The sequence below is a fragment of the Stenella coeruleoalba genome, assembly GCF_951394435.1.
Source record: "Stenella coeruleoalba genome assembly, chromosome: 11".
Classification (NCBI taxonomy): domain Eukaryota; kingdom Metazoa; phylum Chordata; class Mammalia; order Artiodactyla; family Delphinidae; genus Stenella; species Stenella coeruleoalba.
This window is the reverse complement of record NC_137157.1, coordinates 979,265-1,006,226: the sequence shown is the minus strand read 5'-3', so window position 1 is coordinate 1,006,226 and position 26,962 is coordinate 979,265. Positions and strand designations below refer to the sequence as shown.

At 62.8% G+C, this 26,962-nt stretch overlaps 2 protein-coding genes across 4 annotated transcripts; one reads left to right on the top strand and one right to left on the bottom strand.

Moving 5' to 3' along the window:
- Positions 1–825: 825 nt before the first annotated feature.
- On the bottom strand, positions 826–10,454 carry ALG12 (ALG12 alpha-1,6-mannosyltransferase). Of its 3 annotated transcripts, none has more exons than XM_079937894.1 (10): positions 10,403–10,454; positions 7,722–8,060; positions 7,516–7,648; positions 5,975–6,148; positions 5,179–5,373; positions 4,623–4,726; positions 3,831–4,054; positions 3,184–3,353; positions 3,021–3,096; positions 826–2,944 (listed from the first exon to the last, which is right to left on the bottom strand). In XM_079937894.1, the coding sequence occupies exons 2-10, from the start codon at positions 7,887–7,889 to the stop codon at positions 2,713–2,715; spliced, it is 1,476 nt and encodes a 491-aa protein (XP_079794020.1). In that variant the 5' UTR covers positions 7,890–8,060; positions 10,403–10,454; the 3' UTR covers positions 826–2,712. The 3 variants fall into 3 exon arrangements, with proteins under 3 accessions (XP_079794020.1, XP_079794021.1, XP_079794022.1); XM_079937896.1 differs by having other exon boundaries at positions 2,812–2,944; positions 3,184–3,297; XM_079937895.1 differs by lacking the exon at positions 10,403–10,454 and having other exon boundaries at positions 7,722–8,242.
- Positions 10,455–10,752: 298 nt separating this feature from the next.
- CRELD2 (cysteine rich with EGF like domains 2) lies at positions 10,753–20,580 on the top strand. The gene is made up of 10 exons (XM_079937660.1): positions 10,753–11,048; positions 11,368–11,450; positions 11,989–12,099; positions 12,392–12,483; positions 13,238–13,414; positions 16,264–16,359; positions 17,282–17,365; positions 18,378–18,473; positions 18,897–19,043; positions 20,308–20,580. Exons 1-10 carry the CDS (start codon positions 10,926–10,928, stop codon positions 20,355–20,357), a joined length of 1,059 nt encoding a protein of 352 aa, XP_079793786.1. The 5' UTR covers positions 10,753–10,925; the 3' UTR covers positions 20,358–20,580.
- The last annotated feature ends 6,382 nt before the right edge of the window (positions 20,581–26,962 follow it).

Genomic DNA, 26,962 nt, shown 5'->3' with positions numbered 1-26,962 from the left:
CCAAGTTCACCGAGTGCACCGGCCTCCCCTGCTTCCACCCCCACGGCTCTGCTGCCCGAGACAGCAAGACCTCCCCTCCGCTTCCTCCTCCCCAGTCTCAGCGTGAGGACCAGGGGGATGAAGACCTGTGACGACCCGCCTCCACCTAGCGCACAGTGAACAGTCACACGCTGCGGTTCAGAGACCTCTGTTGTGTGCCTCGACGTGAAAACCTAACAGCTGTACAGCGTGTAAGACACACATTGAAGTGGACAGTCCGTCCTCACACAGGCATAAGCTGAGTGATACTGAAGTTAACAATGTGCTTTTTATAACTTTGCTTTCAATGAATTAGGTAGTCTCCCTCCCTCCCTGACTCGTAATTGGAGAAACTGTGTAACAGTCTATCATCGTAGGTTTTCTTTTTAATGTAACAGTGTTCCCAATACTGTATCATGAATATGACTGCAATACTATAAGCCATAAAATCTTATGACGACCCACGCATTAGTGTACAGGCCGGGCTGCCTGGGAGCGATCGCATCGATCACGCTAGGCAGCCATAAAGCAGTCATGTTGCTGCTGCTTCATCATCAATGCACATATCGTTGTGCCTGGAAATAAACGTGAATTTCCTTTTCACGTTATCCTTTCCTCATTGATGTCTAGCATGAGTTACATGTGTAACATCTACAGCCTTTCGTGTCGTCTAAGACAATAATGATGTAGGTACTGACTATTCATCTTGGAAACAGATGACAAAAACTCATGCTGTTGATAAACACAGTACAGTACTACAAATATTTTCTTTTTTATGATTTTCTTTTTTTTTTTGGCCCACCGCGCAGCTTGCAGAATCTTAGTTACCCGATCGGGGATCAAACCCAGGCCCCCAGCAGTGGAAGCACAGAGTCCTAACCACTGGACCGCCAGGGAATTCCCTATGATTTCTTTTTTTTACTGAATTTGTTACAATATTGCTTACGTTTTTGGTTTTTTGGCTGCGAGGCATGTGGGATCTCAGCTCCCCGACCAGGGATCGAACCCGCACCCCCTGCACTGGAAGGCAAAGTCTTAACCACTGGACCGCCAGGGAAGTCCCCCTATGATTTTCTGAATTAACATTTTCTTTTCTGTAGCTTACATAATTGAAAGAATACAGCATCTGACATATAACATATAGATATGTGTCATCGACCGTTCATGTTATGGGTAAATCTTCCACTCAACAGGAGCTATTAGTAGTTAAGCCTTGGTGGGGGGGGTCAAAGGTTATATGCGGATTTCTGACTGCGTGGGGGTCGGTGTCCCTTGACACGGGTCAAACGTACGTTGATGTTTTCGGGGTCAGGATTCTCACTGCAGGGAGAGGACATGCAGACGTGGAATGAGGGAGGCAGACACACGCCCACAGAGATGGGGTGGAACTAGAGGTGTCAGCATGATGCCGTGACCTCTCACGCCTGTGCACGTGCATAAGCGTGTGCCCACGTGCAGGCGCGCCTGTCCTCTCGCTCCGAAGGGCCTAGAAACACGGGCGTCCTGATAGCAGTGAGCACACTGTGCACATGGTGCACAGATATCGTGCACTGTGCACCCAGATATCGGTCTCTGAAACCAGTTCCTGCCAGAAGGAGCCCGGGCCCTCCGAACGGCCGACTCCAGGGTGGAGACAGAGAGGCCCGAGGAGCCTGGGTGGGACTCCCTGTGCCAGGAAGCAGGGAAGTGCTCAAAACCTTAACGACGGGGCACGCAGCCGGGACAGCATGGCTTGACAGGCCCCCCGGGTGAATCTGCAGTTTGAACACCAAGGCAACCGACAGGGCAGCTCACGGCCCATCGGGATCCGGCAGCAGTCCACGCGTGCAGGCTGACGACTGGGGGCCACATCTAAACACTGAGAACTGCCGATGACAGGCAAGTAACAAACGCTCATGAGAAACAGGCAGGAATCACCAGCGGGTGCTGTGTCGGGGAGGTTTGGGGAGGGGCCCGCACAGACTGCTTGTCAGCTCCAGTGGAAAAAACAGTAACTAAAGGTCAGGCGCAGGCAACTCCCTCTGGAAGGGCTCAGGAAAGACTGCCTGTGTCTACGCACACGTGTGTCGCGTGTGCGTGCATGTGCACGGTGTGTGTGCACGCGGGCAAAGCACGCTCCGTCCCCTGCATCGTCTTCAGTGCCTGGTGAAGTCAGACACGTGTCAGGAACTCGGTAAACGCTGTTCAGCGACGTGGGCAGGTGCCCAAATCACTTAAACAAAACCCAGGTGGAAGCAGACTCTGGCGGCAGCACCTGAGATCAACGGTAAGGAGACATTTACAATTTGACTCTCACTCCTTTTGAACGAGTTTATCTCCTAAAGCCTCATCTGAAATGGAAACGGCTGCCTGTGACCACAAAGGAGGCCCCACCCCGAGGGCTGGGTGCTGAGGTTCTGCGGTTACGCTGCCCCAGGGGGACGACCTTTCAGGGGCCGAGAGGCCACAGCCTGCTGCCCAGAAGCAGCTCCGCGGGAAGATCCACACCCCGCTGCGGTCTGGACGGCGAACAGCATCCCACCCGCCGTCACCCTGGCAGGGGTGCCAGGCCCCTCGTTCTCACAAGTGGTGGGCAGCGTGGACGTGGGTGCCCCGGCTGTGGCTGTGGCCGCGCCCCCGTGAGGGCACACCCGTGGTCCTCTGCGCGCTTCCGCCTCGTCCTGCCGGTGTTTCTGGAGGGCCCCTGGCTCCTCCTCAGGGAGGCCCGAGAAGCCTCTCCAGGAGCACCAGCTTGGTCTGCAGGTTCACGTCAAAGGGGGGCAGCCTGCTCAGGTTGAGGCTCAGCCCGGTCGTGCCTGGGACGCTGGCCAGCACCCGGTGCGTGTCCCGGTAGGGGGCCAGCTGCGCGGGGGCGGCCTCCACGAGCAGGTGCGTGTAAGCCAGCATGCGCTCGGAGCCGGGCTGCACGTCCTCTCTCTTATCGTACCTGCAAACGAGAGCAAGGCTGTGCACCGCCGGGTCCGTGGCGGCCCCGGGCGCCCGTGCACGAGACGAGGACGTACCTCCAGGCACTGTTGACTTCCAGAAACCGGGACACACCTGTCTGGGCAGCGGCCACATCGATGTGCACAACGACATCTGTGGAAACCGCGTCTGCTCGGTTAGCGCTGCGAATCCGGCACCTCTGGCCAGAGCCGCAGCCGGTAGCGGGGGCCGAGCGCCTACCTGTGCGGGAGGGCACCAGCTCGTGCAGCCTCTGCATCGCCACGCCGCCAGGGTAGTTGAAGTGGGACACGTACAGGCCTGTGGCCGAGTATGTGGCGTTCACCACGAGGTGTCCTATCACGAGGAGGGACCCCACTTTACACAGCCAGGACTTCTTATAGTTAGTCAGCCTGTAAAGAGCAGTGCACCTTGCGGAAAGGCAACGCAGCAGCGGAGCAGAAGCCCGCCGGCCGCTGTCGCCGGGCGAGTCATCCCCGAGCCGGCAGGCGTGGCGCTGCCTCTCTGAAATCCCACCCAGACGCCAATTTAAACCTGAGATTACGTTTTCAAGCATCCCACGTCATTACTTGGGTCAGAGCGTAGCCTCCGGGCCAAATACCGCGCTGCCTGTGTGGAGGTGAAGCGGACGGGATAAGGCCGCCGTCACAGTGCACAGGCAGGACCGTGGAGCCCACGGAGCGAGGCGCTCAGCATCTGTCCTTTACAGGCCAGTTGTGGGCCCTGTAGACTCGGGCTGGACCCTTGACCAAAGCCTGGCCAGGCGCCCAGTTAAACACATTGGCTCACCCTAAGCACCTTCCCCTCTGTGAACCAGTAAACCGCCCCCAGGGGAGCCCAGGCAGCAGCGTCTCGGTGGTGGCACTCACACGCGGGCGCAGCCCCTGGCGGCCACGATATTGAGCACGGGGAAGGCATAGATGATGAAGCGCAGCTCCTTGTGCGGGAGAAGCGAGTACAGAGCCACGAAGCCCAGCGCCGGCAGGAGCAGTGCCAGGGCCCTTCTGTCCACGGCGCCCAGGGGCACGAAGAGCAGGCTGCAGCCCAGGCCGCGTGGCAGGGCCGAGTAGAAGTACCAGAGCAGCGGCGAGGTCTGCGGCAGGAGGGTTAAGGAGGCCACGCACCAGCCACAGCTGCCCGTCCCCGGGCCGAGCTCAGGCGGGAGCCAGGAGCGTGCGGGAGATGCAGCCCTGATGACGCCCCTGCCTGCAGCACCCAGGACCCCCGCGCCTCGGGCCACGGCGTGACTGCTTCAACACGCGGACAGAGGCTGGGACTCGGGTGTCGGTGCCAGAGCCAGGCCGCAGATGGCGAGTGGGGCTGTGCAGAGTTCTTTAACTTTTCCCTCCATTTTTCACCGTAAAAACAGATTGTCCCAGGGTGATGGGCCCACTCGGGACTCAGTATTCTATTTGCGTGCGTTTAACTACTCCAGAATAAAAAGTGAAAAAAAGCAGATCACCACGAGGACAAAGGAGACACCTCGGCTACAGACAACGGGTGGCGGCCACTGGACCAGGGGAGGCCCAGACTGCGGGGAAGAAGGCGCCAGTGCCGGCGCTGCAGCAGCCGCCGTGCTCCATCAGGTGCGGACACAGGAGGAGAGTGGCTCAGCGCACAGCCCCGCCCCGTGGGCCACTGTGCAGACACTGGAAGGATACGCCCCAGTTGGAACTTTTGTTCAGGACGGTGTTGTACCAGAGCACCTTTCCTTCTGGCCATACGAGGTAGCGCCAAAAATAGGAGTCCACGGCCACCGTCAGCCCTACGAAAAGAAGACCTCAGGAAAGAACACGGCCACCTGGGAAGCTCGGACCTCGACGCAGCCGGCTGGACGGCAGCTGCGGAGCCCTGGTCACAGTCCGAGACGCAGCCCCGTCAGCACAGAAACCAGGAGCCACCAGCAGCTTCACGTAAAGGAGCTGAGGCGTCGGGACCTACCCCCGAACGAGCCTCTTCACGCAGGTCCCTCGTGGCCGCCCGGCCTGGCTGAGACACACAAGGAGAAGAGCCCCTGATGGAGGCCCCGGGCAGCAGGGGGTGGGGGACCTTGGGCAGAGCAGCCAAGGACCTGCACCGAGACGTTTTACCACCACTGAAGGTGAAGGTAATTTCATTTAACGAAAAACAAAAATAAAACCTCCCGAGTTTCGTCTCCATAAAACAAGACAAAGAAAGCACAGGCCCCCGACAGCGCGGCCGCGGTGACCAACTCACCTAAGCAGAGGATCCCAGCCGGCACGGCGCAGCGCAGGGCCCGGGCCACCGAGACCTTCCGCAGACAGAGCGGCAGCAGCAGCGCCAGGCCCAGGAGCAGGCTCAGCTCGGCTCTGAGGACCAGGATGGCGAAGGCCGAGAGCCGGACGAAGCGCGTCCACCTCTGCTGCAGCCAGGCTGCGAGGGCTAGCAGGACTGTAAGGCACAGGCCAAGAGGCAGGCCGCTTACTCCTCCCTCGGGAAAGCCACACAGAACCCTCCAGAAGACAGCCAGCACCTCTCAGAACCAGACCCGCCAACGCGGGCCTGAGGCTGCACCGCAACAGTCCCCCCCGCCGGCCCGCGTCCTGCGCTGTGACATAGCCCGAGCCACTTCCGCAGGCCAGACGGCCCCAGACGGCCCCAGACGCCGGCGTCCATGCCACTTCCCGCCTCCTCCTCAGCCTCGCACTCGCACGGCCAGTGCCAACCTCGGCCGCCTCCTCCCCTCTCCTGCCGGCTGCCTCTCCCGCCCGGTCCCTCCAAGGTCCCTGCTCCCCGCACTCGGCCTCCCGAGGCTCCCGGAGCGTCCGCACCGGCCCCGCATGCGGCTTGCCCTCCTCCCAGCTCCGCGGACCAGCTCCAGCTCCAGCCCTGCTCAAGAGAAGCTGAGCCCTGGAAGCCGGGCCTCAGTCCAGCGCCGAGGACAGGGCCCTGCTCCCCTCGCAGGGTTTCTGAGACGCCTGGTGGGGAGCAGCTTTCAACGGGCAGACACCTCGGAGGGACCCCCGGGCAGGCCGGCCAGGTAGCTACATACCCACAGGCAGGGCCAGCACGTTGGGGAGTGTCCGCGTGCAGTAGAACATCAGGTGGAACTGCGAGGCCGTCACGCAGCAGAACAGGGTGGCCACCGTGGCCCCAAACTGCCGCCTCACTTCTTTTTGTAAAGTCCAGAGTCCAAAGATCACGCCGAGTCCAAGGACGGCCCTGACTGAACAGAGAGGGCGCTGTGTGCGCGACAGCGGTGAGGCGGGGCCCTTAGCGACCACCGGGTGTCGAAATGGCCCTGAGGGAGGGGAGCTGCCTTCGGTACTAAAAGCAGGCTGGGTGTACACGGCAGGATAGTACTCAGCCATAGCAGAGGAAACCCTGCCACTGCAGCGACGCGGAGGAACCCAGAGGTGATCAAACTAAGTGAAGTCAGTCACACAGAGAAGGACAAATATCACATGGACTCACTTCCGTGTGGAATCTAAAACATGCCACACATGAATCTGTATACACAACAGAAGCAGACTCACAGACACAGAGAATAAAGGTATGGTTACCAAAGAGGAAGGAGGAGAGGGATAAATTAGGAGTTTGGGATCAACAGACACACGCTACTGGATATAAAACAGATAATTAACAAAGGTACACTGTATAACACACGGAACTATACTCAGTATCTTATAATAACCTATAATGAAAAGAATCTGAAAATGTACATATAACGGAATCACTTTGCTGTACATCTGATACAATGCCATGTTGTGAACCAACTACACTTCAATTAAAACAAACAGACGCGTAAAATGAATGAAACTAAAATACGTTAATTTAAAGTGACAGTATATTTTTCACTGAAACTAGCATTAGATGAATTTGTTCATTTTGTGTTTCACTCGCTATTAACTGAATTCTTTTAATTTTGAGTGTGGTGGGCCACATTTCGTGTCCTGTCACATCGTTTATTAAACTTTTGAAACTGTCAAAAAAATGGGCTGGCCGTGGAAGACGGACAGCCTAGACCCTGGCCCCCCGGATCCCAAGGCGGGGGCCTGCGGCACTCAGCCGCTGGGCAGGCCAGGAGCATCAGGACGACAGCCCAGCACTGACCCCAGTGGCCCCGCCATCTGGCCGATACCTCCAGGGCCACGTTCACCAAGGACCTGATGCTCAGACGTGGCCCCCAACTCTCCCATCGAAGGCTTCCTGGCCCCCACCACGTGACCACAACAGCCTAGAGTGAGGGTGGATTTCCGTTTCCTCGTCTTTCAAGAAGCAGAATTGCTTCTTCCCCAGGAATGTGCAATTCTTAAAACTCTCCATACAGGCCGGACCAACCAGCCGTGAGATGTGTTTGACTCAGCTGGGAAACGCGCTGCTTCTGCTCGGGGGACGGGGCTCGGCCCCCACTGCAGTCACGAGGGCACAGCCCGGCGGGGCTGACGCTGTCCCCACTCTGAGTCCCTCTGCCGAGCGGCCGAGATTCCAACAGGTGGACCCTCCTGCACGAGGGACCCTCAACCTGGGAGACTGAGACCCTCTGACAACACTGCAGTTCTCCACCCCGTCCCCACTGGAAGACCCCCTTACCTACTAGCTGAGAATAGAACTTGGACGTTTCCAAGAGCGAAAGCACGTAAACGGCGGGGCTGGAGAGTGCCGCGATCACCAGCGGCCCGAGGAACGTCCTGGGGACCACGCCGGGGAACTCGAGATGGTCAAACTGCGGGGAGAAGGGCAGGTCAGCAGAGGCCCCAGGAAGTGGGGGTCGATGCACGGCTTGGGCGGGAACTCACCTTGTCCACATCCAGCCGGTGGTAGAGCAGGTCGTGCACGGCCTGCAGGTTGAAGCTCTCCTCCACTTTGGTGTAGGGGCAGGCAACCAGGTGGACAGCGGCTACCGCCACCAGCAGCGCCAGGAGCCGGCGCTGCTTGCCCAGGCCCGACAGCCTCTTCCCGGCCATCCTGCACGTCAGCCTCACGGACCTTCATCCACCGTCGGCACCGCCACTCGAATTGTTTTGAGAGAATAGAGTCACAGGTCCCCAGGCTTCAAAACTCACACTCGAGTTAACACCTGGGAAATGTGTTTGAAGGGTAATGGGAATCCTTTGAACTGCTGCAGCTTCTGTAATCTGAAAACACATCAAAATAGAACGCTGAAAGAAAAATCACGCTAGGGAAGCTTTCGTGCTTTAACCAGCCTTCTTACGCTTTTAAGTTGTGCGAATACTTTTCCAGGAAGAAAGACCTGAGTTGCAGGACACGAGTTTAGTCCACTGTGCAGCCGGGCCCTGGGCCAGCCCGGCACTGGAGGGCAGCAGGACGACCCCCGTGCTCGAGAAGCTGAAATCTGGCGGAGAGTTAGGAACAAGCTGGGCTCGGCCCGCACGGTACTGGCCGAGGGAGACGGGCCGGGAGGCTGTGAAGTAGAAGGGCGGGAGGGGTGCGCCTGGAGAACTGCAGAGGGACAGCCACGAGAGGACAGGAGGTGAGGCGCAGGGCTCGGGGCGCCAGCAAAGCCCTGCACCCCAAGGATGGCGAGACAGGGCCGCGGACACCCACCCGCTGTGCTCTGAACTTCACCCCCTGAGCCTCTTAGAGCCCCGGGGAGCACCACGCTGGTCGTGAGCACAAACTCGTGGATACGGCAGAAAGCAAGAGTGTGTTCCTGGGGGGGTGGGGATGCAGACAGACGTGCCTGCAATGGACCACCCAAACACCGACAGCGCTTTGGGGGGCACCCCATGCCACGAAGCTTCCTGAGAAAACCATGCAAGTGTCTGGGGCAGTTCCTACTCGTGGAAGACCTCCATCTTTCAGTCTGGCGAGGGAAGGAAGACGGCAAACTCTTCCTGTTTCTGGCTTGTCTGAAAACAGGTTTGCTTTTATTTGATCAAAACCAGAAGGGCAAGAAGTGAAAGGAGAGAACCACGGTGCTTCCTGTTTGTTAAAACTACTTTTTGGTTCGAGGGAGAGGTATGAAGTCTGTACTCTCCTAGGATAGCAAGTGGGGAATCAACAACTGGGGGAACAGGAATCCTGTCTGATATGGTGGTGAGGTGAGGGAAGTAAGGGGGTCAAAGGGCTCTAAGAATTACCAAAATAACGTGCAGTTCCCAGGGAAGTAACAGAGCTTTTCTCTTACCAAATGTAAGGGCGGGATTTTTCTGTCCCCCGCTGCCCACTGTAACCTCAGCAAGGATGGACTCTGGTCATCACAGGGGCCATCCGTCTCCCCTGCTGGGCTCACAGCCTGAGGGCAGGGCTGACTCACTGCTGTATCAGCACAGCCTGGCGCATAGCAGGTGCTCAATAAACTACTTGAAGAAGAAACTCATAAAAACTAAGCGTGGATCTCATCACACCCGTTTACATTTTCATTAAAGAAACGTTCACGCTTTAATGTCCAGTGAAGCCGAAGAGCCCACGGAACGTTCGTTACTCCTCTCTGTTCTCTTACTGTCCGAGGGGAAAAGAGCCTAAAGAACTAGGAAGCATCTCTAAGGCCAGGCGGTTGGAGCAGCTGCGCAGGTGCTCCGTGGCAGGAACCTCGCTCGGGCTCACAGCTGTCCCAGGCCAGTCCCTGCACACCCCACTCCACACCTCTGCCCAGAGGAGGTTCCCCTGCGGGAAGATCTAGACTCTGTTATTTCACGAGCTGTGGGGTGAAAAGGTACCTGCCAAACCCCGCTCCGGGCCCCAGGAGCTTCTCACCCAGATGAGAGTGTGCTCTGTGCTGATGACCAACGGCAGACACCAACCGGCAAAGCGGCTTATGTTGGACGGCGCTAGCGGCACCCTGCATGCCCACCCGGGACCACGAGGAGACAAACAGGACATAAGCAAGTACTGAAACCGTGGTCAACCCCCACCGGGCCCGAGACGGTGAGCAGACGCACGTGCACTGGTCCACACCTGCTTGCAGCTGTTGGGGTTGTTAATCTCAGGCACCCACAGGCCAAAACAGGCCACGACTTTAAAACACGTCGTTTATAGGACGGTGACCCCTCAGATTAGGTGCAAAGGACTTCTCGTCCCCGTCTATTCGGATTCTAAGGTCTCTACTGAAACTGGTCAAGTCAGATGTTCACGTTATTAATCCCTAGCTGGAAACACAAAGGAACTGATACAAATTCGGCCAGAGAAAACTCTATCATTTGTACTGCTTCCTTCTGGCAGTTCTGTCCTACTAGAAACCAGGTAATGCCCACCTTCGTTCTTCCTAACTTAAACCACGGGTTCCAGTGCCAATTGCCTCGGGCACGTGGGGAAATGCAGATGTCTGGAACCCCAGAAACACACTCATCAGGCCCCGGGCAAGGAGCCCCAACCCTAGGTGAGGAGACTGCCCCCAGGTGAGGAGCCCAACGGTCGTCCCGCGTGGCCACGCACGGTGAGGCCCAAGGAGCACCGCGAGAGCGCCGGCCCGGGGTCCCCGCATCCCGTCCCGAGAGCCCCAGCCGCGCACGCTGACCTCGCCAGCCCACGGCGCGGTCCCTCGAAGCGCGTCCGCCTGGGCTGCCCTCAGCCGGAAGTCGGGTGGCGGAAACCGAGAATAGAGGCGACGCCCTTGCCCGAACCTAACATGGCCACTAAACCCCGGCTGCCGTCGCGGCGGGCGCCCTCTCTGACCGGAGTAAAGATGGCCACCGCGGGCGGTGCAGGCGAGAGGCGGGCGCGAGGGGTGGGCTCGGGTCTCCACGCCCCCTGTGCCCAACCTTCCCGGCGGGACGCTGACCCGGGGCCTTCCTATTGGTCGCCTCTCGTGGCGAGCCCGGATTGGGCCACATGGGGACGGGGTGGGCCCAGCCGACCAATAGCGATGGAAGGGCTGGCGCGGGGCGGGGCCCCGGCCGGCGCCGTCAAGTAGCCCCGGGAACGGCCGGCTCTTCGGAGCCGGTGGGCGGCCGGAGGCCGGAGCGCTCGGCCGGTTCCCGCTGGACCTCGGCCAGTGCCCGTGCGGCCGCGTTCCGCAGCGCTGTCCACGTCGGCCAGCCATGCGCCCGCCGGCCCCGGCCGTGCTGGGGCTGCTGCTTCTGACGCTGCTGTCGCCCGGCGAGGCCACCAAGAAGCCGACGCCCTGCAAGCGATGCCGGGAGCTGGTGGACAAGTTCAACCAGGTGGGCCGATCACCCCGCGGGGACACGAGGCCAGGGGTCTGGCCGGGGTCGCCCCGCCGTGGACCAGGGTCACCCCACCATGGACTAGGGCTGTCCCGCCATCTACTGGGGTTACCCCCTCCGTGAACTGTGGTCACCACACCAGGGACCCAGGGTTGCCCCACCATGGACTGGGCCATCCCACCATGGATCTGGGGTCATTCCACCATGGACTGGGTCACCCCACCATGAACTGTGGTCACCCCACCATAGACCGGTCACCCCACCATGGACGGGGTGAGGCAGCAGTGCTGAGCTCTGTGCGGCCATCTCCCCGCAGGGAATGGTGGACACAGCAAAGAAGAACTTTGGTGGTGGAAACACGGCTTGGGAGGAAAAGACGCTGTCCAAGTATGAATTCAGGTGGGCGCCCTGCTCTTACTGGCCCAGCGCCTGCCTTTGGTGCCTGACGTGTTCCTGGGAGCGTTGACAGACACAGAGCGTCTCTTGGGGCTTGTCACCTGTCCTTGCCCGGGGCTGGCACGCTGGCTCCTGGCTGGCCTTTTGGCTCGCACACTTGTCCCACTCGCCCTCCACTCGGCAGACACGGTGGTTTCTTAAAAACATAGGTGGCGTAGATCCCTCCTGCCCCCCCACCCCGAGCCCCGGCCTCCTCCGGCCCCATTGCAGGGCTTCCCCTGGCACACCCCACACCCGAAGTCCCACCGTGAGGACGGACAGGCCTCCCTGACCAGCCCCACCCTCCATGTTTAGTTCTCTGCCTGGCACTGACTACCCCCGGCCCCAGTTGGGTGTTTGCTGAGGGTCTTTTTCCACTGAAGTGCCACTGTAGTCGTGGCCTGGCCGCAGGTGGGGCCTCGGGACATCCCTGGGGAGTGGACGCTGACCACTGAGGTGCCCCTTGCCCCGGCCTCGCCGTGCTGACGGCCTTGTGTTTCAGCGAGGTCCGCCTGCTGGAGATCATGGAGGGCCTGTGTGGGACCAGCGACTTCGAGTGCAACCAGCTGCTGGAGGAGCACGAGGGGCTCCTGGAGACCTGGTGGCTGCGGCTGTGAGTGCCTGCGTCCCCGGGGACCAGTGCCAGCGACTCCTGGCTTTTGAAATGATGTCAGGTTTAAAAAGCTACAAAAATAGTAGGGGTTTCTTCCGTACCCGTGTTCCCATCCTTTATCACCAAAGTGCGACCCTCCAGACGAGGGTGTCAGCTGGAAGAGTCTTTTGGCGCCCAGACCCTCGTCTCCCAGATCCCACGATCCTCAGAAGCACGTTACATGTTCAACTGTGTTTCTGTTTTGAGGAAATCTGCCGCGTGAGATTTACCGAACACTCTTAAAAATCCTCAGGAAGAAGAAGTATCCTGACTTATTTGAATGGTTTTGTGTGAAAACACTGAAAGTTTGTTGTGCTCCAGGAACTTATGGGCCAGACTGCCTGGGTGAGTTTTCTGCGGGGACTCGTGAGCGTCCTGTGTGTTTCCGGTTAGCCCTGTCGTGATTCCCGGCTGGGCAGGAGCTCGGGTGGGAACGTGGGCCCTGTGCAGCCTCCTCCCAGCTGCAGAGATCTTCGCCTCTGGGTGTCTGGTCCCAAGTATGCTCCTAATTCAGGGCTCCACAGACCCCTGGTCGCCCACCTGGGTGCCGCCCTCTGGGTGCGGGGAGGTGTCCATAAGCAGCGAAGCCCGTGTGAGAGGCCGGGGCCAGGGGCGTCCAGCCTCCGGGGGTGAAGAGACTGAGTGAAGCCATGGCCGCCGCCCAGGCGTCACCAGAATGTTCACGTGGATCAACTGGGCAAGGGGCATGATGCCGGCGCTCAGGCCCCACCCTGGCCGAGGCTGCCCCTGCCTGTCCCGCCGGTGTGGCGTCACAGCACGGGCCCTCACTGTCCCATCCTTGGCCCCGTGTCCCGCGTGAGGCGAGCCGACGCGTCCTCCAGACCCCTCGCCAGCGTGGGGCTCCTGCGCTCCCAGACAGAAGGGCTGAAGCGGGACGCAGAGAGCTGCCAGCGTGGGGCTCCTGCTCCCAGACAGAAGGGCTGAAGCGAGACGCAGAGAGCTGCCAGCGCGGGGCTCCTGTGCTCCCAGACAGAAGGGCTGAAGTGGGACGCAGAGAGCTGCCAGCGCGGGGCTCCTGCTCCCAGACAGAAGGGCTGAAGCGAGGGGTGCGCTCTGAGCGGGCTCGGGGTCCCCGCAGCGTGCCAGGGCGGGTCCGAGCGGCCCTGCAGCGGGAACGGTCACTGCAGCGGAGATGGCAGCAGACAGGGCGACGGGTCGTGCCAGTGCCACCTGGGGTACCGGGGACCGCTGTGCGCCGACTGCATGGACGGCTACTTCAACTCACTGAGGAATGAGACGCACAGCATCTGCTCAGGTACCCAGAGCTGCCTGTGTAGATGGGAGGGGGACCCGGTGACCGCTGACCCAGGCTTCTGGGAGCTGAGGGGGAAGGCGTGGGCCCTTGTACGACGTAAGAAGGGACATGACAGGACCAGCAGCCAGGAATGGTCTCGCTTCCTGTCTCCAAACAAGCCCCAGGAGGGACGTGTGAGTTGCTTACCCGCGATGTCCTTCTGGAGAAGGGCTCGGAGGGTGGACGTGTGAGTTGCTTACCCGCGATGTCCTTCTGGAGAAGGGCTCGGAGGGTGGACGTGTGAGTTGCTTACCCGCGATGTCCTTCTGGAGAAGGGCTCGGAGGGTGGACGTGTGAGTTGCTTACCCGCGATGTCCTTCTGGAGAAGGGCTCGGAGGGTGGACGTGTGAGTTGCTTACCCGCGATGTCCTTCTGGAGAAGGGCTCGGAGGGTGGACGTGTGAGTTGCTTACCCGCGATGTCCTTCTGGAGAAGGGCTCGGAGGGTGGACGTGTGAGTTGCTTACCCGCGATGTCCTTCTGGAGAAGGGCTCGGAGGGTGGACGTGTGAGTTGCTTACCCGCGATGTCCTTCTGGAGAAGGGCTCGGAGGGTGGACGTGTGAGTTGCTTACCCGCGATGTCCCTCTGGAGAAGGGCTCGGAGGGTGGACGTGTGAGTTGCTTACCCGCGATGTCCTTCTGGAGAAGGGCTCGGAGGGTGGACGTGTGAGTTGCTTACCCGCGATGTCCTTCTGGAGAAGGGCTCGGAGGGTGGACGTGTGAGTTGCTTACCCGCGATGTCCTTCTGGAGAAGGGCTCGGAGGGTGGACGTGTGAGTTGCTTACCCGCGATGTCCTTCTGGAGAAGGGCTCGGAGGGTGGACGTGTGAGTTGCTTACCCGCGATGTCCTTCTGGAGAAGGGCTCGGAGGGTGGACGTGTGAGTTGCTTACCCGCGATGTCCTTCTGGAGAAGGGCTCGGAGGGTGGACGTGTGAGTTGCTTACCCGCGATGTCCTTCTGGAGAAGGGCTCGGAGGGTGGACGTGTGAGTTGCTTACCCGCGATGTCCTTCTGGAGAAGGGCTCGGAGGGTGGACGTGTGAGTTGCTTACCCGCGATGTCCTTCTGGAGAAGGGCTCGGAGGGTGGACGTGTGAGTTGCTTACCCGCGATGTCCTTCTGGAGAAGGGCTCGGAGGGTGGACGTGTGAGTTGCTTACCCGCGATGTCCTTCTGGAGAAGGGCTCGGAGGGTGGACGTGTGAGTTGCTTACCCGCGATGTCCTTCTGGAGAAGGGCTCGGAGGGTGGACGTGTGAGTTGCTTACCCGCGATGTCCCTCTGGAGAAGGGCTCGGAGGGTGGACGTGTGAGTTGCTTACCCGCGATGTCCTTCTGGAGAAGGGCTCGGAGGGTGGACGTGTGAGTTGCTTACCCGCGATGTCCTTCTGGAGAAGGGCTCGGAGGGTGGACGTGTGAGTTGCTTACCCGCGATGTCCTTCTGGAGAAGGGCTCGGAGGGTGGACGTGTGAGTTGCTTACCCGCGATGTCCTTCTGGAGAAGGGCTCGGAGGGTGGACGTGTGAGTTGCTTACCCGCGATGTCCTTCTGGAGAAGGGCTCGGAGGGTGGACGTGTGAGTTGCTTACCCGCGATGTCCTTCTGGAGAAGGGCTCGGAGGGTGGACGTGTGAGTTGCTTACCCGCGATGTCCTTCTGGAGAAGGGCTCGGAGGGTGGACAGTGTGGCACCTCCAGCTGTGTGACGTCCACGCTGGTCCCGGGGCCCCGGACCTGCACCTGGGGTGTTGGCCCAAGCTTGCTCTCCCCGCGGCTGTCCCAGCAGGAGGCTCGGGTGTCCTTGGGCGCAACTCGGGGATCAGAGGCTGGTGTCCCCGCTGTCACTCAGGCTTAGGGTCTCGGAGTGAGCAGAGGCAGGCCGAGTCTGGCCACGTCAGGGCACCAGCAGGGTGGGGAGGTGGCCCAGGTGAGAACCGGGACAGCGGAGGCCACGCAGTGTGACCTCCTGGCCCCAGGTCCCCGTGTAGAGGACGTGCCGTCTTGGTCACCCTGGTGTCGGGTAAGGTGGGCTCTCCCACCTGGGTCTTCAGAGGTGCCCTGGCTGTCGTTCTGGGCGCCCCCGTGAGTTCTGAGATGGGCCGTCGGGTTGCACGGGTGGAGCCTTCTCGGCTGTGATGGGCATGCTTCTCCCTTCTGGTTGGGGAGGCCCATGCCCTGCTCGTGAGGCTGCGTCAGCCCAGGATGGCGTCCTCTGACGGGGTGTAGATGTGCAAGTCCAGGGAGGAAGCCATGAGGCGCACCCTGTCTCGATGTGTTTTCTCGTTGGTTGTCACTGATGTACAGGAAGACCTTTTGGGCGTCAGCAGTCGTGTTGAATTCTCCCGTCAGGGTTGGCGGTGAGGCTGCGCTCCCTTGGGCATCCCCGTGGAGAATGTGCTGGGTGCCTGGGAGGCCAGCCTCTCCGATTCCTACCCCCAGGCCTTTCCCGGGCCCAGAACGTCCACGCGTGTTGGCGGCGGCATGCACACGCCCAGCTGGGTGTAGGCTCCAGCGTTTGGGAGGCTACCTCTGCCAGGTTACGAGCAATTCCTCTGGAGTCCTCGTTTGCTGAGAATTTTATCACCCCTGGGCGTGGAAATCCCCGTGTGTTCTCTTCTCTCGTTAAGTTCAGGGATGTTGTGAATCACACGAGTTTCTCTGTCGTTGAACGTATCTTGCTCCACTGGGATTTTTTGCTGGTTTGCGGTTTTTGTTTTCACCCTATGAATGTCAGCTCCTAATTTCCGAAACGCCCTTTGCATCGAGTTCACTCCTGAGACGGGATCCCCACGTACTGATGGCCATCCCCCCTCTGCCTTCCAGCCTGTGACGAGTCCTGCAAGACGTGCACAGGCCCTACCAACAGAGACTGCGGCCAGTGCGAAGTGGGCTGGGCGCGGGAGGACGACACCTGCGTAGGTGAGGCTGGCGGCTGCCCTCCCCCACCCCTTCCCCCTACTCTCTCGTGGCGTGTGCGCAGCCCCCGGCTACCCTCAGGACACCCCACTCCTGCCCCCTGCCCCCTCTGACTCGTGGGGACGCGGCCTCCGACGTTCCAGGCTGTACTGTACCAGCCGCGGCGTGGAGGCTGGGCTTGCCTGCCTGTGGGCTGGTTGCTGTACATGAACCCTCTGTGGCCTGGACTCTGGGCTGGGAAGGTGGCCCCTGTCCCCCGTCCTTGCCATCAGGTGGCCCCAGTGGTCCTGTTGGCTCAGGGCCCAGGAGGGAAGCCTGGGACTTAGGCCCAATCGTGTGTCCTCGGGCCCTGGTTTCATAAAAGAGACAGACGTGGGGTGGGGGGCTCTGGCCGGCAAGTGGACACTGCAGGGCGTGGGCAGCCTCTGACTGTGGTGGACTCTGCACGGCCCCTCGGTCTAGAGGCCCTAGCCGTGGCGCGTGGCTCTCCCTGTCCACCGTGCCCAGCCAGCTGGGGCCCCGCCTGTTGCCGGGGTGTCTTCTCCTCGAGCTGCAGCCCTACAGCCCGGCCGCCAGCATCTCGGCCCTGCCCGAGTGCACGCAGGCCCAGGTGCTGGCGGGGGTGGTGGGAGGTGTGAGGCCTCCCACCAGGGCCTCGGTTTTGGTCTCGTTCTCACAGCTGCTCAGCTGCAGGCAAGTCGGGGGCCTCACGTCCCACATTGGACGGGGAGGGTGGGGCCCCCCCAGCGCCCCGGCCCCGCCTTGGAGCTTCACCGAGGCCCCGGGGAAGCACTCACGGGTCAGCCGCTGGTCCCACCTGCACGCGGAGGCCCCCGAGGATGACTGACCGTGTGTCCCCCACGGCGGTCCCTCTGGCCAGCGGTCAGGGCGCGGCTGCCGCCCACAGCTGTGCCGTCCTCTCCAGACGTGGACGAATGCGCGGAAGAGCCGGCCCCCTGCGAGGAGCAGCAATATTGCGAGAACCTCAACGGCTCGTTCGTGTGCCAGGGTGAGCGCGCCGCCCGGCCTGCCCGCTGCAGCGCTCCTTCCCCCGAGATGTTTGCGGCGTGTCTGCAGGACCGCTGTATGCTCTGCCTACTTAAAACACTGAAGGTGGCAACACAAGTGATAGATGTTTCCTGAAGAAGAATCAGAGAATTCAGATAAGTTGAAAAGAGTTGACCAGCATCCAGTCCCTGGGGAGGGCCCCTGGCAGGCCGGTCGAAGCAGCGCTGGTCTGAGCGGCGCCTTGCTACCTGTCTGTTTTTCATTCAACGGTACCGTGACCGCCTTGGCACGTCACGTTTCTGTACATCGTGGTCATTATTTTGGAGCACGCTGTTATTTCACAGTTTCTTCAACAATCTGTATCTTTGAATATTTGTCATACATGGTTTCCCACAGTCACAAACTTTGAAGACCCCCGTAGGTAAAGCTCTTTACATTCTTCATTATTTTCTTTGGATGAGTTTCCGAGTCGGTCAGTTCAAGGGAATGTGGATTTTAGGGCCACCCAGCCCCCAAAAGGTTGAAAGGTGGTGCCGATTCCTCGCCTTCCCCCCCACGTGCCCCCTCACCGTGTCCGCGGCCATGCCGTCCTGTCCCCATGTTTGTGGACACACAGCTTCAATGAGACGCCCCCAAAGCATCACACGTTCTCTGCCATTGTTGGCACCAAGCTTCTAGCAGTGTCACAGCTGGAGGCGGGTTTTGTTTGAGAGAAGACGCTGCCCCCCATCCTTCCCGTGACAGAGGTCATGGAGGGGCCCCATGCCTGCTGCTCCCGCAGCCCGGCCTGCACCGAGGTCCCTCAGCAACACAGGACCAATGGTCAATCGGTCAATCGCAGCTAGTGCGCACTTTGCCTCAAGCGCACGCTGTCTGCTCCCCAACGCCCCCAGGATGGGGACACTGGGCTCTCCCGGCCGCAGAGCCTCCACCATCTCGTGTGTGGTTTCAGGTCACACTTTGCCCACAGGATGGGGGTCTCATGTCGTCATCTCCTCCCCTCTTGTTTCCAGAATGTGATTCCACCTGCGTGGGCTGCACAGGGAAGGGTCCTGGACAGTGTAAAGAGTGCCTCCCCGGCTACTCGAAAGAGAGCGGCCAGTGCGCAGGTCAGTGGGCGCATCTGCGTTCAACTCGGGGGCGGGAACCTTCCCAGAGGCCATGCGCGCTGGTGGGGACGGGACCCTGGGCTGCAGACGCTGATTCTCACGCACCCATGGGGGTGGGGGCTGAGCAAGGGCCTGCAGGCTCCGTCTGGGCATCCACCTCGACAGTCGAGCCCGGCTGGAATCCGGCTGGAGAACCACCGGGCTCCCGCCCTCACGTTTGCCTGGACCGTCTCTTCTTCCCGCCCCCGACGGCCTGGCTCTGGGGCTCCTGTTAAATCCTCCCCTCTGTCTCCTTTCTCTAATGGGATGGTTCCGTCTCTGCGCTTTCTGTGTGTGAGGGAATCATGACGTGTGCATCCCTCGATCCCCGGTGTGCATGTTTGCTGAACGAAGTCACCTGGTCAGTGGAATGTGTTTATTTAGACATTGACGAGTGCTCGCTGGCGGAGAAGCCCTGTCTGAGGAGGAACGAAAACTGCTACAACACACCCGGGAGCTTCGTCTGCGTGTGCCCCGAGGGCTTCGAGGAGGCCGAGGACATCTGTGTGCAGACGGGGCCGGCGGGGGCCGGTGAGTGACCGCTCACCCCACGGCCACCCTCTGCCCTCTGCCCTCTGCCCTCGGCCGCGGGGCCTCGGTGCGCTGCCACCTGTCCCCAAGTTAAGAAATTTACACAAAAAGTGGCCCTGGGATGATGGGAGCCGGGTTCCTGGAAGGCAAGAGCGTAAAGTCCTCTACGGGGACGAAGCCCCGGGGGACTCCCTCTTGTATGGACGGAGGGAGACGCAAAGGAAGGTCAGCAGACGGGCCGCCAGCTGAGCAGGCCCCGGGTCCGCCTGAGACAGACGTGCAGGGAGGCGGCGGGAGGGGCAGACGGCTCCACGGGGGCTCCTGGGAGCCGTTTCAAAGCGCCACAGACCCGGCGGCTTCAACCCCAGAGGCGCGATGTCTCCCAGTCCTGGGGGCTGGATGTCTGAGATCAAGGTGTCGGCAGGGCTGCCTCCCCCTGAAGCCTGTCGGGGAGCATCCTTCCTGCCTCTTCTGGCTCTGGTGGCTGTCACTCTTGGCGTTCCTGGGCTGGCAGCTGCGTCCCTCCAGCCTCTGCCTCTGTTTGTCACATGGCCTTTTCCCTGGAGCCTGTGTCCGAAGTTCCCTCTACTTATAGGGACACCAGCCATTGGGTCAGGGCCCACCCCAGTGAGTTCTTAACCTGCTCACCTGCAGGGACTCTATTTCCAAGTAGGGTCACGTTCACAGGCACCGGGGATTAGGATGCCAACCTGTCTTTTGGGGGGACACAGTTCTTCCCACAGTCATCTCATACAAGTTCTAGAACAACACGGAGAACAGGAAAGAAGCCACGTTAAAAAAGACAATGGCTCAGAGTTTTCCCAAAGCAGTAAGACTTGGGAGGTTCCAGAAGCTCCCTGGGTCCCGGCAGGATAAAGAGAAGCTAATGCACACGTAGACGCCCTGTAGGAACCGAGGGGCCTGACGGTCAGCGAGGGCCGCGGAGGGGCCGCAGCCGCAGCCGCACACTGTCTGTCCCCACACATCACGCAGGCTGTTGTCTCGTCCCAGCTGGTTCTGGGGGCACCCCATCGGCTCCCATCGCCCGTCTCGCCCACAGTGGTGTGGCGGCTCTGGGGTGCCGTCGGGACACCCCAGCCGTGGGGTGCTTGGGGCTGCTGCATCCAGAGGGAGCCTGGCGCCACCCCACGGCCATGGGCAGCGTGTCCACGCGTTACCACGGCCCCAGCGCCCGCCTCGTGCCCGCGTCCTCAGGACCTTTCGTGCTAGGATTTTACGGACCGATCTGTTTGTTTTCTGACAGAAGTCACGGAAGCAAGCCCAACACAGCCGCCGTCCCGGGAAGATTTATGATGTGCGTCCAGGTCAGAAGTCACACCCGCCCTTTAAATTATTCAGACTGTCGTCCTGGACGTGGCCCTTCATGTCACACCGTCGCTCCAGGGGAAGCTGCTTTCATTGAAAGGGCTGATGCCTATTTGACCCTTCAAGCTGCATTTCTTGGTTGTTCTTAAACAGATTTGTATATTTTGATACCGTTCTTTATAATAAAATTGGCCGCTGAAGGTAGTTGGGCAGACAACAGGTGTGCGTTTGTCTCCTTGGAAGCGTGTGGACCTTTAGAACGGAGTTGCCCCGTCCTGCTGGAGCCCCCAGGCCTGCGGGGGTTTGAAGCAGCACAGCCAGGCTGTCCCCAAGGGGCTCCTGCCACCACCCCCCAGGCTTGCAAGCACCATCAGAACCTTAACTGGGTGAGTTTCAGGGCCCCACCTTTGGGCCGCTAGAGTGTTGCCAGGGACCCTGGGGGCTAAGCTGGAGAAAAAGTCAGTCGTGAGCCCCAGGGCCAGGCCGTCACGTGGGAAGAAGGCTGCATGGACCCCCCGCAGCCCAGCCCAGCCCGTTCCCACCAGTCTGTGTGGCGGTCAGACCGCGGCTTCCGCCCCAGCCCCCCAGGGCTGCCCCCCAGTGAATGCCCAGTGGCCACCACCCCACCCACTCCCCTCGCTCATGCTCCCCCAGCCCCTCTGGCCTCCTGTCCCCCCCGCCCCAGCCAGGCCTCACGTCATCCCTGTAAACGTCTCCCACTGTCCTGGCGCCAGTGGCCATCCACCTGTCCCCGTGCTGCACCTGTGCTCTCCGAGCCCGAGCTGGGCCCTCTCACCTGGGCACTGGGACAGGGCACCTGCAGGTGGGACTCTGCCCCAGGGGTCCCTGCTGGCCGCACCCCGGTGCGCCTCGGGCTCTCCCCGGCCTCTCGTCTCTGCCATGGCAGGGGTGGAGCTTCCAGTGCCAGGCCCGGGCGGGGGGGGGCCCGAACCCCTAGAGGGGGCGTGGAGTCCAGTGGGCTCAGCCAGGCCAACGAGCAGCACGGGCTGCAGGCTGCTGTCGTCTGGTCCAGGCCTGGGGGTCCACACTGGGGGATGGCCAGTCATCAAGCTGCCACAGTCCTCTCGGAGATGGACATGGCGGTGCCGGCTGAGGGGCAGGGCACATGGGAGGGCGCGGCCACCAGCGGGGGTGATGGGGGTGACGGCCGCGTGTGGAGGGCAGCGAGGGGCCAGGCGGAGATGAGGGGACGGGGGTCCCTGGGGAGCCTGCAGTTTGGGGGCTTCCAGGAAGCCGTGTGGGCTGGGGCCCTGCGGATGGATGTCAGGTGGGTGTGGCCAGGTGCGGTGGAGGTGCTGACCAGTGGGTGGACGAGAAGAGGGAGGCTTCTGGCCTGGGGCGCCTCAGGGAGGCGCGGCTAGAAGGCTCCCAGGAGGTGGAGAGAGGGGAAGCCTTCCCTGTCAGCTGGGGGCGGGGGCAGCTCCAGGCCAGGGCGGGTGGTCCCTGCCCGGCTCAGGTCCTGCACGCGGGGCCCAGGCTCAGGTGCGGGTGGGGCCTCGTGACTGCACTGGGGAACTGACCCCCTCTCCAGCTGGAACCGGATGGCCCCCGTCCTCACTGCAGGCCCTGGGACCGAGCGCACGGTCCCTGGGTGGCACTGTCCCCCCACACACGGTGGGGTCACCTGGGTGGCTGCCCTCCCCCCACCGGAGCTCTGTGGGTGCCATTGCCCCCTGCCCCTTACAGGTGGCATCAGTAGGTGTCCTGAGGGGGCCGGAGAGTCACTTGGCAGTGGGGAGGGGGTGGGCCCCGCTGCTTTGGACACTCGAAAGCTGGCCCCGGCCTGAGCCCTGCGGCTGGCTCCCCTGCGACCACTACGCTGACCCATGGGGCCCGAGGGGTCCCCTGCCCGGCCCCTACGCTGCCTTCCTGCTGGTAGACCACCTCCACCACTGGGCACTATTGGCCCTGGGTGGCTTGAAGAGGGATGAGGCCACAGCCCAGGGGGCTCCCTTGGCCCTCACGTCGTTCTGCTCTGGGACCCCCGCTCAGGCCCCCCAACCCTGCCCCTGCCCCACTAGGGCAGCGCAAGTCAGGCTGAGCTGGTTCCTTGACAGCGCCGTGCACGGTCCCCCCCCCAGAGCCTTTGCACTTTTGTCCCTCCTGCTGGGGACACGTGGGAGGGCCCTGCTCCTACCGCTCCCTCCCTCCAGGGGGTCCCTGCTCAGCTGTCACCCTCAGAGGTCGGCCCTAGCCCCTTGCCCACATTGCACCCTTCTGTGAGCCCCCACCGCTCCCCAGGGCCGTGTCTCTGCACCCAGCAGGGGATCCTGGCCCCCTCTGAGCCCGAGGTCTGGAGTCAATGGTGGAACATCCCGTCTCGGCTTTCTCATCTGTAAACGGGAGGATATTCCCAGCCCAGGAGCTGGGCCGGACAAAGCGGAGGTGGGCGCCTCGGCTCGGGCAGGGAGGGGGACTCGCCCCCAGCAGGGCCGCACCAGGCCGGGCTAGGGGCTCAGGATGCAGGCAGGGTCCCGGGACTACCGTGGCTGGGGGTCCACGTGCAAGGGTGTGGGGATGTGGGCGCGGGGGCTTGAACGATGCTGTCCTTTCAGAGGCTTTGGCTCTGCCTGGGGCGGGGCGGGGGTGTGACTTGGCGGTGACCCCTGCCCAAGTCCTGCGTCCTCCCCTCTGGCCAAGCAGATGGACAGGTCCGGCCCCCTCGGTGGATCAGCCACTGGGCCCGGGCCCGGAGGGGCGGGTGCGGCCAGCAGGTGGCGCTGTGGGACCACCCCGGGCCCCTCGCTCTGGACGGCCGGGGGGTGGGGTGCTAGCCCTGGGCCAGGAGATCCCGGGAATAGAAGGAAGCGGGGCTGGGGCGGGGCTGGGACAGAGCCGGAACGTCACACTGGAGCCTCAGAGGCACCCCCGCCCCGGGAGCCCGGACCCCTGGCCGCTGGAGTGACCCGGTTCCAGGAAGGGCCGCGCCTCTGCTCCCTCACCCCACCTCGGGTGCTGCCCAGGGACGGGAATGGACGGGGCTGCCGGGGCAGTGAGTCACAGCGCCCTCCACGGTCCCACACTGCAGGGACCCCTCCGCACACCTCCTCAGGGTCACGGCATGCAATGCCGTCCTGCCAGTCAGGGTCAAGGACCGTGCCCCGGTGGCAGTTCTGCTCGCCCACGGGGCCCTGCACGAGGTTCCTGGCAGCCCATAGGGGGCACTCTGCCGCGGCCCTTGAGGGAGCCAGGACCTCGGCTCTGCGGGCCCTGGAGGCCCAGACTCCCGGGGCTGCTCCCACCCGCCCGCGGCACCTGGGCCCAGGTGCGCACCATATGCAGGTCCTGGGGTGGCTTCCCTCCCCACAGAGCATGGCCGTCCACCTGGTCTTCAGCAGGCTGTTGTGCACCCCGTGGGTTAGGAGCTTCTGGAAGTGTGGTGCCTGAGTGCCCGTGGTCCCAGCCCAGCCCGGTCCTGGCTTTGCTGTGAAGTGGGTCCCTTGGTCTGACGTGGGAGCCTGTGTCACAGGATCAAACGCTTTGGAAGCCAGCAGTTCTCAATGGGTGGCGCCGGGGACACAGGCCATGCCTGGGGACACTCGTCTCACGGGGGTAACGGGGTTTCTGGCTCAAGCGGGTAGAGACCAGGGATCCTGCTCGGCACTGGCCAGAGCCCAGGACACCCAGCCCCAAGCGTCGGCCTCTGGGGAGACGACGGCCGCAGCCCGTGGCCAGGTGCCCCCTCTCCCAGGGGGAGCCACGGCCTGCAGACCGCCTGCTGCTCTGGCCCCCGGGGTCACGTGGAGGGCCTCCCCTTCAGCCACCCACGCCTCTGCCCCCCGGGATGGGATTAAATGCAGCGGCAGGGACACCGCGCTGCAGCCTTCCTGCTCTGTGCCGCGTCCAGCTGGGGGCCGTTAGGGGCCCTGGGCATTGGAGCAGAGCCCGAGCCCGGACGTACTGCTCCAGAACCCGAAGCCTCCAGACCTGCGCGTCCTCCTTCATGGTGGCACGCACCTTGCTTTGGGGGGGCCCCAGGCCTCTGCCCCTGCGCGGGGCCCACCTCTCCCTAGAGCGCACGTGTCCTACAAAGGCCCAGTGTGTTCGCCACTTCCTGGTCACCTGGCCTGTTGATAGGGAGGATGGGCAGCCGGTCCAGGTGACCGCGGGCTGGAGAGTCCCCGTGGCCTGGGGGCCGTGAGGACACTGTGGGCCTCCAGGTACCAGCATCACCTGTGTCTAGCAGTCCTCAAACGCTCGGCATCTCTCCTCCGTGTGCTCAGTTACGGGGTCCAGGGAAGGGCAGGGGTAGGTGTGCCGATGTGGCAGACTCCGCCTGCCGGGGACCCAGCCTGCCCTTCAGTGGGGGTTCTGGGTCTGAAGCCTGCCTCGGGCCTGGAGACGGGGCAAGGGTCACGACCTTTCACGGGGGCCTCCTGGTCACGCACCCGTGGCTTCTCCTCCTCGGCCGCCAGTCCAGTCCCCGGGAACACAGTGTTCTGTCAACCACGACCTCAGGCGCCTCGGGCCCTTGGCCCAGCTTCAGCCCTGCCGCTCACGGAAGCTGCACGCACCGGCCCCTGACGACCAGGCGCCACCACCCCCGTCACCCTCCATCCGGTGACAGCCTCTCCCACTGGCAGCGGGGCCCGCGGGAGCCCGGGCAGGCTGCCTCTCCCCGCTCCAGATGGCTGCGTCCGCCGGGCCTCACACCTGTCCCGCACCCGAGGGCGAGGTCCCAGCAGCTGGGCACAGGCCTTACCTTCCCCCCCGCCCCATCGCCAGGCCCCAAACCCTGGCGCCTGCCTAGAGCCTGCTGCCCTTCTCACGCCCGTGTCCCTGTGTGAAGCCCACAGTGGAAGTGGGGGGCTGCCCCTCCCCAACTCCACTACACCGGCTCCCTGAGGTGCCCCGGCCCAGGGCCAGCCTCTGCGGGTGATCCTTCCTGGGCTGCTCACTGACCACCCGCCGGGGGCCTGGAAGAGGGCTGGCTCCTGGGGCCTCCTCAGCCACGGCTCCGGCTCACAGATGTTCACCCCAGCTGCCTTCCCAGACCCCGCTGGCTCTGCCCTCTAGCCCCCCAGGTACTGCTGGGCTCTCCTGCCTCTGCTCTTCATCCCCACCCGGCGGTGCCAGGGTCTTGCAGACAGGCAGGCCTAGGGGTGGGAAGGGGCTCCACAGCCAGCCCGATGGGCCCCGGCATGGGGGTGCCTCAGGGACCAGGCAGAGGGGGCACTGGAATCCTGGGCGGGGAGCACAGAAGGCCTCGGTCCTGGGGGCAGCCATGGGGGCAGACGGCTCCATGCCGGGGCTGGGTGGGACCGCCTTGGGCCTCTCTGGGGACGGGCTGCTGTTCAGGCCACACGCCCCCTCCCAGTTCAGGGTCCTCAAAGCCCTCATTGTGCTGGGGTCATCCCAGACGCCAGGCTGGCTGGCTCCACACCACTGGCCTGACGGGGCGTGTGCAGTGCGGGGCGCCCACCTTCTTAGAGAGGGGCGGCCCGTGGGCTTCAGTGTCCCTGCTCCGGACTTGGGCGCGAGCGGGCAGAGGACCCTCTGGGCAGCTCAGCCCTTCGGGAGACCCGGCGCCTAAGAGGGCGCGGACAGGGGCACACCTTCCCCAGCCCCCCTCCCCGCCTCCCTCCAGGCCCGACCCGTCGATGCCTTGCCCTCCCCCCCCCCCCAACCTCCCGGACAAGGGGAGGGTTAGCCGCCACCCCTGTGTCCGCCCTCGCAGGGCAGGCGCTGCGGCGGGGCGGGGAAGGGCTCGGCCTGCGGGCGGGAAGCGGGGCGCGGCCATGCCGGGAAGGGGGCGGCGCCGGAAGCGTCGGCCAGGCTTCGGCCGCGGGAGGGGCCGCGGGGCGGGGGGAGGGGTGGTGGGGGCCGGAGAAGTCGGGGGAGGGGCGCGATCGTCCCGCGCGTCGCGTCCGGGGTAGGGCGGCCGGAAAGGCTGGGGTCCGCCCGCGGCCCGCCCGCGCGTCCGGGCCCTGGGAGCCCCCTTTCCCCTTCCCGGAGCTGTAGTGATGCAGGGGTGATGACGCCGACGGTAAAGCCCGAGGTTTCGGGGACGTAGGCACGGCGCGTGCGCGGTGGGCCGCGACCTTCTTGGAAAGCGCTTGGCGCCAGGTGGCCGCGGGCGGGATGCTCGTGCCCCGCTTGACGTCATCGCGGGTGGGGGGGTTCCCGAAAGAAACAGGCCGGGCGGAAGCAGGCGGGTGAATTAGATGTGAGGTCGAGGGTGAGCGGCCCGGCAGATCCGTCCCCGCGTCCTCCTATGGGGGTGGCGGCGCGGGGTCTCAGCCCCGGAAGGAGCTGGCGGGGCCCAGGGGCTCGGGCCTGATGAGCGCCGCGGACCCGCACTGGCTCTCGGGGCGTAGAGATCCCGTCCCAGGCACTGAGGGTCTATTCCCCTGCCGTCCCCCGCGTGTCCTCCAGGACCTCAGGTCAGGCCCTGCCTTGGGGAGGGAGGGGGCCGCGCCAGGGCTGGTCTCAGCAGGGCCTGCGCCCGCACAGCTTTCCCTCCCCGGGGAGCTACGGCCGGCCCCTGGGCCCCTGGACCACAGCCCACCCTCCCGATGGGCGCCTCGGGGGACCTCCGACTGGGCTCCGGGAGAGGAGGGGAGCAGCCCCCG

Excerpts from the sequence above, each read along its gene's own strand:
- ALG12 (XM_079937894.1), bottom strand. The coding sequence starts at position 7,889 with ATGGCCGGGAAGAGGCTGTCGGGCCTGGGCAAGCAGCGCCGGCTCCTG. Across the intron at positions 4,055-4,622 it reads ACAAAAGTTCCAACTGGGGC|ACCTCGCCGCTGCTCTGGTA; the intron begins GTATCCTTCCAG and ends CTCCTGCCGCAG. Across the intron at positions 2,945-3,020 it reads GAAGTCAACAGTGCCTGGAG|GTACGATAAGAGAGAGGACG; the intron begins GTACGTCCTCGT and ends TCTCGTTTGCAG.
- CRELD2 (XM_079937660.1), top strand. The coding sequence starts at position 10,926 with ATGCGCCCGCCGGCCCCGGCCGTGCTGGGGCTGCTGCTTCTGACGCTG. Across the intron at positions 11,049-11,367 it reads TGGTGGACAAGTTCAACCAG|GGAATGGTGGACACAGCAAA; the intron begins GTGGGCCGATCA and ends ATCTCCCCGCAG. Across the intron at positions 19,044-20,307 it reads GACGGGGCCGGCGGGGGCCG|AAGTCACGGAAGCAAGCCCA; the intron begins GTGAGTGACCGC and ends GTTTTCTGACAG.